The sequence below is a fragment of the Erinaceus europaeus genome, chromosome 1 (assembly GCF_950295315.1).
Source record: "Erinaceus europaeus chromosome 1, mEriEur2.1, whole genome shotgun sequence".
Lineage (NCBI taxonomy): Eukaryota > Metazoa > Chordata > Mammalia > Eulipotyphla > Erinaceidae > Erinaceus > Erinaceus europaeus.
Window position 1 is genome coordinate 185,760,859 of NC_080162.1, and position 13,808 is coordinate 185,774,666.

The 13,808-nt window shown below is 36.4% G+C and overlaps 1 protein-coding gene across 3 annotated transcripts in view; it reads right to left on the reverse strand.

Annotated features, from left to right (window-relative positions):
- PREX2 (phosphatidylinositol-3,4,5-trisphosphate dependent Rac exchange factor 2) overlaps positions 1-13,808 on the reverse strand; it is a 300,270-nt gene that overhangs the window by 156,134 nt on the left and 130,328 nt on the right. For all 3 annotated transcript variants that reach the window (XM_060200550.1, XM_007527146.3, XM_060200558.1), the window contains exons 11-14: positions 12,738-12,838; positions 7,277-7,380; positions 6,772-6,821; positions 2,208-2,283 (exon numbers count right to left, since the gene is read on the reverse strand). In XM_060200550.1, coding sequence (XP_060056533.1) covers positions 2,208-2,283; positions 6,772-6,821; positions 7,277-7,380; positions 12,738-12,838 — 331 coding nt within the window. The remainder of the gene's footprint in view (positions 1-2,207; positions 2,284-6,771; positions 6,822-7,276; positions 7,381-12,737; positions 12,839-13,808) is intronic.

Sequence of the window (13,808 nt, forward strand, 5' to 3'; positions counted from 1 at the left end):
AATATACTAATGCACTACTAAGTTATTTATACACCTCTCTGTTCAGAGGTAGTTATGCTAACCAACAGGTGACTAGATAAAGAAGTTTTGGGAGAAATATTCAATGATATTTCTTAATCACTAAAAAAATGAAAAAAGAAGGGAGTCAAGAGGTAGCACAGCAGGTTAAGCGCACGTGGCGCAAAGCGCAAGGACCGGCTTAAGGATCCCGGTTCAAGCCCCTGGCTCCCTACCTGCAGGGAGTCTCTTCACAGACAGTGAAGCAGGTCTGCATGTATCTATCTTTTTCTCCCCCTCTCTGTCTTCCCCTCCTCTCTCCATTTCTCTCTGTCCTATCTTACAGTGACATCAATAACAACAACAATAATTACTACAACAATGAAAAACAACAAGGGCAACAAAAGGGAAAATAAATAAATATAAAAAATTTAAAAAAAACAGGAAAAAAGAAAAAAGAATAACAGTTGCAACTACATATGGTGATAGCTGTTAATTACACCTGAGTGATTTTTCACGTTATATACAAAAATCAAATCATTATGTTGTATATCTAAAACAAACTTACTGTTAAACATTAGTTACGCTTTAATAAAAATAATAACTAATATATGTCTGACTTTTCTATTGCTATAATGCCCAGACTAATGTTTTGTTAAAAAGAAAAATATAAAAATTGTGATCTACATTATCTTAGGGAGCAAGACATACACGAAGACCAGGTATTCTGAGTCCTGGCACCACATGAGAGGTAGCATGGAACCAGAAGAAGCTCCAGTGCTGTACTGTCAATCCCTCTCTGTCTCTCTATCTAAATAAAAAGGCAGTGAAATCATAATGTATGACAGGATTCTAAAGGTATAAATAAATAAATGAAATTCTGGAAGAAACAATAGTGAGTAAAAATATATTCAGAAGGAAGCAGACGTTATCACATTTCCTGAAGTGTCATGCCAAGATTCCATCTTATAGCAAATTGTAGAGAAAGAGAAAAAAAAAAAACTACCTGGCCTAATCTATGCATATTCATATACATACACATCTTCAAACAATACACAGACTCTCATGTTGGATCTGGTTCTTTGTTGTGTATTGTGTCCTCTAAAGGTGTCAGTGGTGTCCTTTGCCTTCTCAGTATCCTGATTAATAAAGGATATTGAGTTTTAAATTCACTTGAGAGGTGTGAGGGGAAAAAAAAAAACCTTACTATTCTGAATCTCTGGTTCATAGTAGATTACGAACTTTAATTTAATGTTCTAGCATTCCATTACTAGGTCTTCCTCCTCAGAGCCGACATATATACACAGCGGCTGTCATCCACTGTGTTTTGAGAAGCAGAGATCACATCTTTTTTTTTTCTTGCCTCCAGGGTTATTGCTAGGACTCTGCGCCTGCAATAGGAGTCCACTCCTCCTGGAGGCCATTTTCCCCCATTTTTTGTTGCCCAGGATGTTGTTGTTGCAGTTATCGTTGTTGTATAGGACAGAAAGAAACCGAGATAGGAGAAGACAGAGGGGAGAGAAAGATAGATATCTGCAGACCTGCTTCACCGCCTGAGAAGCAACCCCCCTGCAGGTGGGGAGCTGGGGGCTCAAATCAGGAGCCTTCTGCCAGTCCTTGCACTTAGTGTATGTTACATACACTTAGTGTATGTAGCACAAACATCAAAATTAAAGATGTTGAAGTCAGATTATCTAGGTTCAAATACTAACTGTGCTATTAGCTGTTTGAAATTGTTTAGTTTATTTCATTGTGGATCACTTGTAGGCAGGGATTAGTGGGGAGCTGGAGGGGGTCAGGAGGAGTACTGAAACTTGTTTTTTGTTTGTTTGTTTTGCCTCCAGGGTTATCCCTGGGGCTTGTTGCCTGCACTACAGAATCCACTGCTCCTGATTGCCATTTTTTCCCATTTTGTTGTTGTTTTTACTGTTGTTATTGGATAGAGAGTATAGAGAGAAATTGAGAGAGGAGGGGAAGACAGAAAAGGGAAGAGAAACATAGACACATGCAGACTTGCTTCATAGATTGTGAAGTGACAACCCAGCATGGGGGGAGCCAGAGGCTTGAACCAGGATCCTTCTGTAGGTCTTTGCACTTCACACAGGTGTGCTTAACCCAGTGTGTTACCTCCTGGCCCCTGGAGTACCTAAATCTTCTACTCAAAGCTGAAAGAAGTACAGACAGAAATCAAGCAATATTTGTCTATTTACCTGTGCAATTAACCAGTCTATCAATTTGTTGGCCATAACCACAGATTTGTAGGTCCTTAAATGGTAATCTTTATCTCTATGAGAGAGAGAACAAAAACATTTAGTAAGAGAGTAAGTGAACACAGGAAAACAATTTAGAGTGAGTGTACAGAGAAAAATTTATTCAATGTAATTGACTTGACTGGTCAAATAAGAGAGGTTTATGAGGTTTACAACACCAGCAAATCCCTTCATTATTTCACACTCAAGGAGATGATAACAGATGATAGTAAAAACAATTCCTTCACATATCCTTAAGTCAATTACATTATATGCAATAATATGCTGCTATAGCATCAGGTAATAACTAGAAAAACAATCCTTCATTAAGGAACTATTACTAAAAAGTATTTCTTCCTAATAATCAAGGCAGGCTCCATTAAAAAGCTCCCCAAAATATAGAGAATGAATCAAACCATTCCTGAATTCTCTAGACAGAGGATTCACACTGCAAGGTTACGCCTTACGCCTAACTGCAGAGGCCTGTACTGAAGCTAACATACTGAGAATCCTCTCATTGTTTTTGTCTGATAAGAGCATGGGCATAGTCCCACCACATTTCAGAAAAATCCAAGAAATCAGCTAACTATCTACATCACATTCTTCTTTAAGTGGACGTGCCAGATCCAAGAAATTATTCAAATCCTCGTTAGCTACCAATAAAGTGTTCGTGATCAAAAGTGGGCTGAATTAAAACTCATTTATCTTGTGGGCCTAGATCCAAAGAGAATGAGAAGATGGCAAAAATGCCAAAAGGCTCAAACTGAAAAACCTCTTGAAGTGATAATTACTATCTGTGTTCATAGCTCTTTGGTCTCTATAGCATTCAATTAATATTTACATCACTTCATCAACTCCCATAAAATGATCCCCTAACATATGGATGGAATTTCCAAAACTTCAGTAATAATTGGACTAGGTCAACCAGTAACTAACAAGGTATTTTTAAAAAATGTTTAAAAGTCTATCTCTTTGTGTCTGATGCCCCATCATCCACTTATTTCATCTTGGTCTTGCATAATGAGAAGGGAAAGATCTTCTATAGATCACACGTGAGTTTTCAGTTCTTCACCCAAGTACTTTTTCTTTTCATAAAACGAGCCTACATATATTAAAAACATCACTATCAGACATTCCATCTGTTTTATGCCTTGTTCCCATAAATTTTTCCTTGACAACTCATAAATAATTATCATCTCTAGACAATGAAAAATACCTTCTTATCAGCTTTACAGAATGTAATAATAAGAAACCCCATATAGTCAAAATATATTTTCGGAACAATTATTTTCATGCATACAAATGTACACATACAAAACTGCTATAAGAAATAAAAATCACTGCTATTTTTTTTTCTATTAGCTTAGCAAAAAGAAAATAAAATAACTACCTACTTGCTGTTCCTGGTGCTTATGTTTATTTATTCATTTGTCTGTTTTTAAGAGACACAGAGAAATAGGGACAGGGGAGAGAAAGAAAAAGAAAGAATAAAGGGGGGGGAGGCTATCAGGAGGTGGAGAAGAAGGAGAGGGCCAGGGAGAGAAAGAGGATGAAAAAGAGAAAGGAAGAGAGAGAAAAAGTGAAAAGGGGGTTAGGGAGAATGGGACAGGGAGGGAGAAGGAAAAGAGGGAGCAACAGAGGAGGAGTGCTCTACCACTACAGAAACTTCCTCTATAGAGGTGGTGATCAGGGGCTTGAATCTCTGGGTGTTTCAGCACAGTAATGCATGCTTCTCTCAGCCCTAATCTAATTTTCTAGCCCTTTTCTCTACTCTGACACCATCTTCTCAGACAATATTTTTGTCCAACTCTGTTGTTACCAAATTCAAGCAAAAACTATGATAGTTGTGGACCCCTATGGACATGCCTAAAATGGACTTCCTAACTTCTTTCCACCCTAAGATCCTTATTCTTATATGTTCTATTCCTACTTTTTGTTTCATGTTCACTTAATCATTTTGTCTCACTTTATATCTTGCTGCCTTTCAGCCATCAAGGTGCAGACACTATCATGATTCCATCCTGACTTCCCTGAGTAGACAACCTCACCAATGTGTCCTGGAATCTCCCCAGAGCTCTAACCCACTAGGAAATGATAGACATTGGCTGAGGATACATCAGGCTCAACTTGACGCTGTTGACTGGCTACGGAAGAAGGGCAAACGCTAGAAGAAGAAGAAGACTTGCCAATGTCCATATCTAGTGGAGAAGCCATTACAGAAGCCAGAACTGCCACATTCTGCACCCCCAAAATAATTTTGATTCATATTTTCAGTAGGTGAAAACTCATAGCGGGGAGATGACCACAAGGCTCTGAACTCCAACTCCCTCAGGACCCAGAGAGAGAACAGGAGAAAGGGAGAGATATTTGGATGTAGTAATAGATGTGTATGTGACTCGGAAAGGAAGAGAAAATAAGACATTTTTAAAAAGGGCATATATAGACAGATAGTTGTAGAGATAATATCTGCAACCTTAGGAGAACTGCTGTAGCTTACAGTGAAGGATTGGGGATTCAAAACTCTGGTGGTGGGCATGGTGCAGAGCTGTACCCTGTTATCTTGTAGTTTTGTAAATCAATATTAAATCATTAATAAAAATGAACAAATAAAGTAATGATTCTATCAAGTGTGCTAACACTCAGCCTCTTTCTACTTTTTTTGATGTTTACTTATGAAAAGACAAGCTACTTTCAGGAATAATGGCAAAGATCCTATTTCTCTTTCAAGTACCTTCAGTATATTCTCTAAGGGATGATAGAGTTCAATACATTTAATTAACAATTTCAGAAATCATTCTTAAATCTGTGTTCCTTGGAACTAGAAACCAAATGAATAAACTATCAATAAGGTACAGTAAACATCTCAACTTCACAGCCATGACCAAAAAGCATCTTCAGTCACTTTGCAAACAGAACATCTGTTTTATGTTTTAAGAAATTCAAATTGATCAATAAACTCCAAATGATATTCCTTTAAAGTTAATAAAGATTCTGTTAGTATAGATGAATATGCATTACAAAAATGCAAGAGTATTCCAAAAGGTTTTCTCTATTCATGATAGTCACACAAAATTCAGAGCTTTTTGGTTTCTACTACAGAAAACACTAGCAGGCTAGGAGGTGGCATAGTGGATAAAGCTTTGGACTCTAAAGCATTAGATCCTGACTTTGACCCCTGGTGGAACACAAGTACCACAGTGATGCTCTGCTTTTCTTCCCTTCCCCCTTTTTAATTAGCAAATTAATTAGTTAATTCTGTAATCTTAAAAAATAAAAGAAAACAAATCAGGGGCCCTGCAGTAGAGCACTCAGTAGAGTGCACATATTACCATGTGCAAGGACTCGAGTTCAAGCCCCTGGTCCCCATCTGCTGGGGGAATACTGCATAAGCAGTGAAGTAGAGCTTCAGACAGCTCTGCCTCTCTGCCTCTCCATCTCTCTCTGTCTATGCCCTTTTCTTCTCTATCTCTCCCTGCTTATATTGCTAGGGAAAAAGTTTTAAAACTCACTAAAATGAATTCTAATCTCTCTTTAAATAAAAGAAATCTATCAATTTTGGAAGAAAAATACAGATAAAAACTATAGTTTTTGTTTTTTTTTAATGTGATACTGAGGAACAGACCAAAGATCTCATGCATGTTCAATAGCACTGAATAGCCTCCAGACTCCAATTATACATTCTTTATCCTTAGAGGGAATGGGTGGAAGAGACAGATGGAGGAAGGAAAGAGAAAGAGAACAAGACCACCACCCCGGCTCTATCTTCCTTGAAGCTCCCTCCAGGACTGTGAGTGGTGCTCCCATGTGGTAAGGGCATCAAACCCAGGGCCTAGGACATAGTAAGGTGTTAACTTTACCTGCTGAGCTCTCTGGTAGTTACAAATTATACTTATGAGTTCCAAAGGAACTTAAAATATCAAGTGCAAAATCCTTTCTTTGGATATATATAAATTAGAAAGACATATTATGAAATAAAGTCATACCCAAGATTTGTTTAGACAACTAAATAAAAAATACTTAAGCAATTATAATGGCAAATATTTATGAATACTATTTCAAATAATATTACCTATTATTTATTAAGTATTAGTAATTGAAATTAAAATTAAATTAAATTTAAATTTGAACAAAAAGAGTGAGATACTATGTCATTGGCGAATTAAAACAGGAACATTTTAAAATAAATTATTGATTAGGGAAATACATAAATTCCATTTTCAGAATAGTATTTCAAATAATATTAACTATTATTATTTATTAAGTATTAGTAATTGGCTGATAATTTCATTTACAGTAAACTACCAAATAACTTTTAAAATTTGAACAAAAAGAGTAAGATACTATGTATTTGGCAAATTAAAATAGGAATATTTTAAAATAAATTAATGAAAAGGGAAATACATAAATTCCACTTTCAGAAGAAAAAAAATCTAAAACATGCCAATGAGTTCTCAATAAAAAAATCTTAAACTAATATAGACTATAGTTTCATTCAAGTTTTCCAGATCTTAGAAACCAGACTTACCTTATCACTGGAGTAAACAAACTATGAAGACGACAATATAATCTTACACCCTAAAGTAAAATAAAGATATTACAAAAGCAAGTAAGATCATAACAATGAAATTTTGAATTAAAAAAAGTTAGCTTTCAACAATACAATCTTTGTCAAACACTGACAGCATTAATCTTTTTGATGTGAAAGATGCTTTTATTTTACTTTATCGGGGGCTAGTGGGTTAAAATTCATTTTTATATATGCTAATATTTTATTTATTCAAGTCTGGCTACATGTGAAAGTTATCAATGGATATAACATTCTGAGGGATGCAACTGCTAAAATTATATTCATATCTACAAAACAGAATAAAATAGATGATCTAACATCATAATTACTAAAATTGCAACTAAGTGGGTCAACTTATTGATATCTGTTACTTAAGGAAGTTTTAGTCTACAATAGTATTTTATCTTGAAGTATGACAACATGAATTCTGCTATTGATAAAAAGATTGTGAGAAATATTTTACCTTTGAAATCACATCCTGCATTTCATTTCTTGGATAAAAAGTCCCATCATCATACCGAAATCTATATAACATCTGTTCTGGTTTGAACTGATGTTTATCAGTAACTAGGGACATAAGAACAACATATTACGGTACTTACTATAGAAAAAGTGGCAGAAACAGATTTATGAACTGCATATTTATTCCCAAACATTGAAATTTGATTCTACAAACAGCTTTTGCTTTTTTTTTTTTCAATTCAGCTATCACTCTATTGAGGAAATGTTAATTTACAGATTTTTCCTGTCACAATGGTAGATTTCCACATTTTACCAAAATAGTATCAGAACATTTTATCCTCGGCCAAACCATCATTTTATTCCACCATAAGAATTTTTACTCTTTAAAAAACATTGATGGGTCCAGGCAATAGCAGAAGCAGTCAGGTACACAAGTTACCATTTGTAAGGATAAGGGTTTAAGCCTCCACCTGCCGCGGGGCAGCTTTGTGAGCACTGAAGACAGGAGCTGACTGTATGTGTCTCTTTTTCCCCACCTCCTACCCTATTTCTCTGTCTGTATCATGACTTAAAAAAAATACAGGGGGTCAGGCGGTGGCGCAGTGGGTTAAGCGCATGTGGCGCAAAGCGCAAGGACCGGCTTAGGGTTCCTGGTTCGAGCCCCCGGCTCCCCACCTGCAGTAGAGTTGCTTCATAGGCGGTGAAGCAGGTCTACAGGTGTCTTTCTCTCCCCATCTCTGTCTTCCCCTCCTCTCTCCATTTCTCTCTGTCCTATCCAACAACAAACAACATCAACAATGGAAATAATAATAACCACAACGAGGCTACAACAAGGGCAACAAAAGGGGGAAAAAATGGCCTCCAGGAGCAGTGGATTCATGGTGCAGGCACAGAGCCCAGCAATAACCCTGGAGGAAAAAAAAAGAAAGTAAAAAAATAAAAATTTAAAAAAAAATTTAAAAATTACAGGAAAAAAATGGCCACCAGGAAAAATGAATTCATTACGGTAACCATGGTGGCAAAATAATAATAATAATAATAATAACTTTAAACAATGCATTGATGATTGAGTGGAGAGATAGCATAATCGCTACGCAAAAAAAAAAAAAATCATAAATGAGACTGCAAAGCCCCAGGTTTAGTCTCAAAGCTGAGCAACGCTCTTATAAAAAATAAGGGGGCCAGGTGGTGGTGCACTTGGTTAAGCACACACTTCACAGTGCACAAGGACTCAGGTTCAGGACTCTAGTCCTTACCTGCAGGAGGAAAGCTTTACAAGCAGTGAAGCAGGCTTGTAGGTGTCTCTCTCCCTCTCCCCATCCCCTTTCAATTTATCTGTCTTTATCCAATAATAAATACAATATTAAAAAGTAAAAAGTAAATAAAAAATAAATATAGACAATCCATATTTTGACAAGTTTCAAGACAGAATTTTGTTATATGAGACATTTAAAATGCCAAATGATCTAAGAAATACACTGAAGTTATAAACATTCATCACTGTAATATAATTGTGTGGACAATATATATTTATATACATATGAGTTTGTTTTCTCTTCACAGTACTACAGAGAAAAATTGTTTTTCAATAAGAAGATACTCCAGTTATTGTTATGATTAGATTCCCAGCCATATCAATGATTTTTAATACTTATACATTATTATCAGGTCAAGACCACACATATGCTAGTCTTGGCCATTTATCCAGTGTTTATATCTCTAGAGTAGACTATGCGAGTTTTAAAATGCAACTGATTGTAAAAGTTTAGCAGTTTTCTTACACTGGAAATGCTTTAAAAGGAAAACCATTTAAATATATTTCCTCCTCAGTAGAAGTGTGCCTGGTCAGCCTTCACTTCCACCCCCAGTATGAATTCATATTCATAAAGGCTCCTAATGTACCTCCTTAAAAGTTTGCTTTTTCCAAGATAGGTTATTTTCTTGGCAGCCTAGTAAGAAAAAAACATGACTCTTCTTGAATGGAAAGACTTCAAATCAAAGCTCAAATTAAAGTTGAAGGTTTTATATTTGAAAAATTTCCTTATAAGGAATGCAGCATCTGTAGAATACATAATTTGCTGCAACAGGCTTTATTTTCATTATTAGATAGAAGTTATTTATAGCTTTACATTTCGCTAAAAGTTTTGAAGGAGAGTAATTCTCATGGATCACATTTAACAAATCCATATGGAAGCCAGAAGACCACACACACACACACACACACACACACACACGAATTTATGCTATTTTATCCTAGCATGCTGTCCAAGTCATGTGCAAGACTTGTAGCCATAAAATTAAAAAAGAATTGTTACAAAAGAAAAAAAAGTGATAGGCAACAAAGTTTTTTGGCATCTTTTGTTACAGATTAAACCAAAAGGAGAAAAAATATGTATGATAGAAATGTTCAGAAATTCTAGAGCACCTTTCAAGATTATTTATGTCTCATATGCAATCAATCCATTTGTTATTTTATTCCTAGTATTATTTTTTATTTATTTTGACAGAGACAGCAAGAAATTGAGAGGGGATGGGAAAATAGGCAAAGAGAGAAAGATATGTGGAACACTAATTCACCACGCATGAAGCACTTCCCCTGTAGGTGGGGGCCAGATCCTTGAACCCAGGTCCTCGTGCATTGTGATGTGTGTGTTCTTCCAGGTACATCACTACCTGGCACCACTATTTCTATTTTTATGATTTAAAATTCAACAAAATAAATTTTCTCTCTCTCTTTCTCTCTGCCTGGCTTTATATAAAAATAAACAAATAAATGCCTTGATTGCAGAATTTAAGAAAATATTGGGTTCAGATGTCTCTTGCCACAATAATACAAATGATGATTTAGCCTACTTAAGATGGAAACCCTAGCTATAGAACAAGATTCTTTCAGCTGTCTCTACCTGAAGTATAGGTCAGGCTCTAAAAGACAGTATCCATGAAGATGCCTAATAAGTATCACTTCAACTTTACTTGAATGTACTTGACTAGTTATTTGTGTCTTGAAGTCATACAGTTTTGTTGTGAAGCTAAAATTCCATCTGTAATGATTATGCCTTCAATTTTCAGAATCCAATTCACTATGGAAACAAGCACTATTTCCCATACAATTCCTAGATCACCTTTGTTGAAATATAGAAGAATGAGTGGAAAGATGATTTGAAAATGATCTTCTAGCTATTTGAAAAGGTGTCTCTAAAGAAGCAGAATAATGAGAAGGGCCCTGGAAATATAGTTTAAATGGGAAAGGATCAACACTTCTAATGGCCAATGGTCATATATAAATCTCTCTGTATACCATCTACTTGAGTTTCAACAGATTGCAAAATACAACAAATACATTATATTCATGTTGTAGTGGTATTATCAAGGCTTTATTATTATGTAATTATTTATTTATCAATGTTTGCAGGAAACAGACACTCTCTTGAAATGATTCCCAAATCTCCCCTTTCTCAATTCTGGTCTCTCACACAAAATTTCAACCTCTGGCTGGGCACTCTAGCATAGAGAGGTAGTATACCCAACCTACAGTGAATCTTTGTTTCTCTCCAGCCTGTTTCTTTTCCTGAATTAATTCTCTCAGTTATTAAGACAGAAAGCTCCCAGTGCAGTGGGGGCAAACCTGCATCATGCACATTGCAAAGCAGTGCACCAGCCAAGTTAAGTTACTTTGCTGATCCTGTGCTAGTTCTTTAAAAAGTCACCATGGGGAGCCAGGTGGTGGCACACCTGGTTAAGTGCACACATTACAGTGCACAAGGACCCAGGTTCAAGCCCCTTGTCCCCCACCTGCATGGGGAAAACTTTATAAGTGGTGAATCAGGCTGTAAGTGTCTATCTGTCTCCCTCTCTGCTTCCTCCTCCACTCTCAACTTCTCTCTCTCTCTATCTATATATAGATCCAATAATAAATAAATATTTTTTTAAAAAGTCACCATGAACTTAGCCACTTCTATGTCTGACTGCTATTATTTCTTCAGCATGGAATATCCTGCCTTTTGTCTCTGTCAGAGTTAATTTTTTTTTCTACAGCACACATCATCAATGCCATTTCCCTCATTAAGCATTCCCAAATATACTAGTCAGAGCAAGCCACTGCTTCCTCCACAGTCTTTCAACACATACTGATAGTTTTCATTCTTGTATTTTAATTTTTTGTTTTTATGTTATCAAATGGATCACTATAGACCCATACTAGCTGGAACACTAATATGTACTATTTACCATTCAAAAATATTCTTTAGCATACACAAAATTTACTAAATTCAACATAAAAAAATAAATAGTTCAATTAAAAAATGGAGAGAAGAGATTAAATAGACACTTCTCCATAGAGGACTTACAGATGGCCGACAAACATATGAGAAAAATTCTCATCATCATTTATTACCAGGGAAATGCAAATGCTGAGGTTACATCTCCCACCTGTGAGAATTACCAACAACAACAAAAACATCAGAGCTAACACATGCTAAAGAGGATGTAGAAAAAGGGGGACTTTTATAGACACTGAAAATGGTCATCCTGGAATAGTGAAGCCTTGGTGACCAAAAAAAAAAAAACAAAAAACAAAAAACAAAAACAAAAAGAACTAGCAGAGAAATGCATGGAAAGTGCATATATCAAGACAACGTCCTTTATGGGGAACATTATATGGGGATATGAGGGAGTGTGTTGGGAACAGTAGGCAAACACCTGGTCCCAGAAGATCCTAACTCTTTGGCTTTGGTTTGTAGTGTTTACTCTGAAGGAGCTGAGAATCAGTGGGGAAAAGATGAGTGTAAACTAATAGAATTCCCATGGAAAATGGTTAAAGATTTCTCCAAAAATGTAAGAACAGGTGTGTCCTTTGATCTTCTTCTAGGTGTACATCTGAAGAACACAAAACCACTGATTCAAAAAGATAGAGATGCAAAGCTCTGTTCACTGTAACTCTATTTACAGTAGTCAAGATATGAAAACAACCCAGGTGCCCAGTGGCAAATTAGTGGGTAAGTCATCTGTGGTATACAGACACTACAGAATTTTACAAGATGAGATCTTATCCTTCGCTGTGAAAAAAAAAAAAATGGATGTCACTAGAGGAGCTCATACTAAGTGAAACAAATCAGAAATCAAAAGAGAAATACTGGATGATTTCACAGAATTAGGAAAGAAAAGAAGAGAATAGGCTGGGTGAAAGCTGTGTAAATTCTTGGCCTGTGCCTGCAGATCTCGAGGTCACTACTAGGGGGAGGGGATAGAGTGGCCTTTATTTTGGAAATGTGGAATTGTAACTGTGAGGTAGCAACAGTATTGTGAAACATTTCCTCAGTCAAAATCAAGTATTTCAAATGCTCTTGAAGATTAGCATAAAACATATTCTAGTTAGCAATAACTATAAACTAGACAGATTGTTAGAATTAAGGAACATGTAAATTATAGAAAAATAAGTCATATAGGTAATTAATAATGACTACCATGGTGGATGATTCCATTTTCTAGTAATGCTTGTCCTAAGTGAACACCTTCTTCAGGCCTGTGGATTTCTCCAATTTCCAACAGCCAAGAAACAAATTCACTGCAACAAAAATCCAATGTTAGTGTTTTCTCCCCACAAAATCTCTTAGTACCATGCATTACTCAATTGCCTCTATAATCTCAAAAACATAAAGTTATACTAAACTGTCTTTCAGCACAAGCTTCTTTTCATATATGCCATGCCCAGTTATCTAAAACTGTACTGTATAGTTTTAAAAACCAACATACATACATACATGCAGGTGTAATTAGATTATATTTAAAACTTGTGTAATTTGTTGAAATGTTTCAAAATTTTTATTATCTTTATTTATTAGATAGAGACAGCCAGAAATCTAGAGGGGAGGAAGTAACAAAGAAACAGAGAGAGGGGAGTCAGGCAGTAATACAGTGGGTTAAGCGCAGGTGGCGCGAAGCACAAGGACCAGCGTAAGGATCTCTGTTGGAGCTCCCAGCTCCCCACCTGCAGGGGAGTCGCTTCACAGGTGGTGAAGCAGGTCTGCAGGTGTCTATCTTTCTCTCCTGTCTGTCTTCCCCTCTTCTCTCCATTTCTCTCTGTCCTATCCAATGACAGTAACAACAACAACAATAATAATAACCACAACAATGATAAAACAAGGGTAACAAAAGGGGAAAAAATGGTCTCCAGGAGCAGTGGATTCGTGGTGCAGGCACCGAGCCCCAGCAATAACCCTGGAGGCAAAAAAAAAGAGGGATTTGTGCAGTAGCACAGCAGGTTAAGCACAGATGGCACAAAGCCCAAGGACCAGCAGAAGGATCCTGATTTGAGCCCCCACCTCCCCACCTTCAGGGGAGTCGCTTCACAAGCAGTGAAGCAGGTCTGCAGGTGTCTCTCTTTCTCTCCCCCTCTCTGTCTTCCCCATGTCTCTCCATTTCTCTCTGTCCTATCCAACAACGACATCAGTAACTACAACAATAAAACAAGGGCAACAAAAGGAATAAATAAATAAATAAATAAATAATTTTTAAAAAGAGACAGAGAGACACCT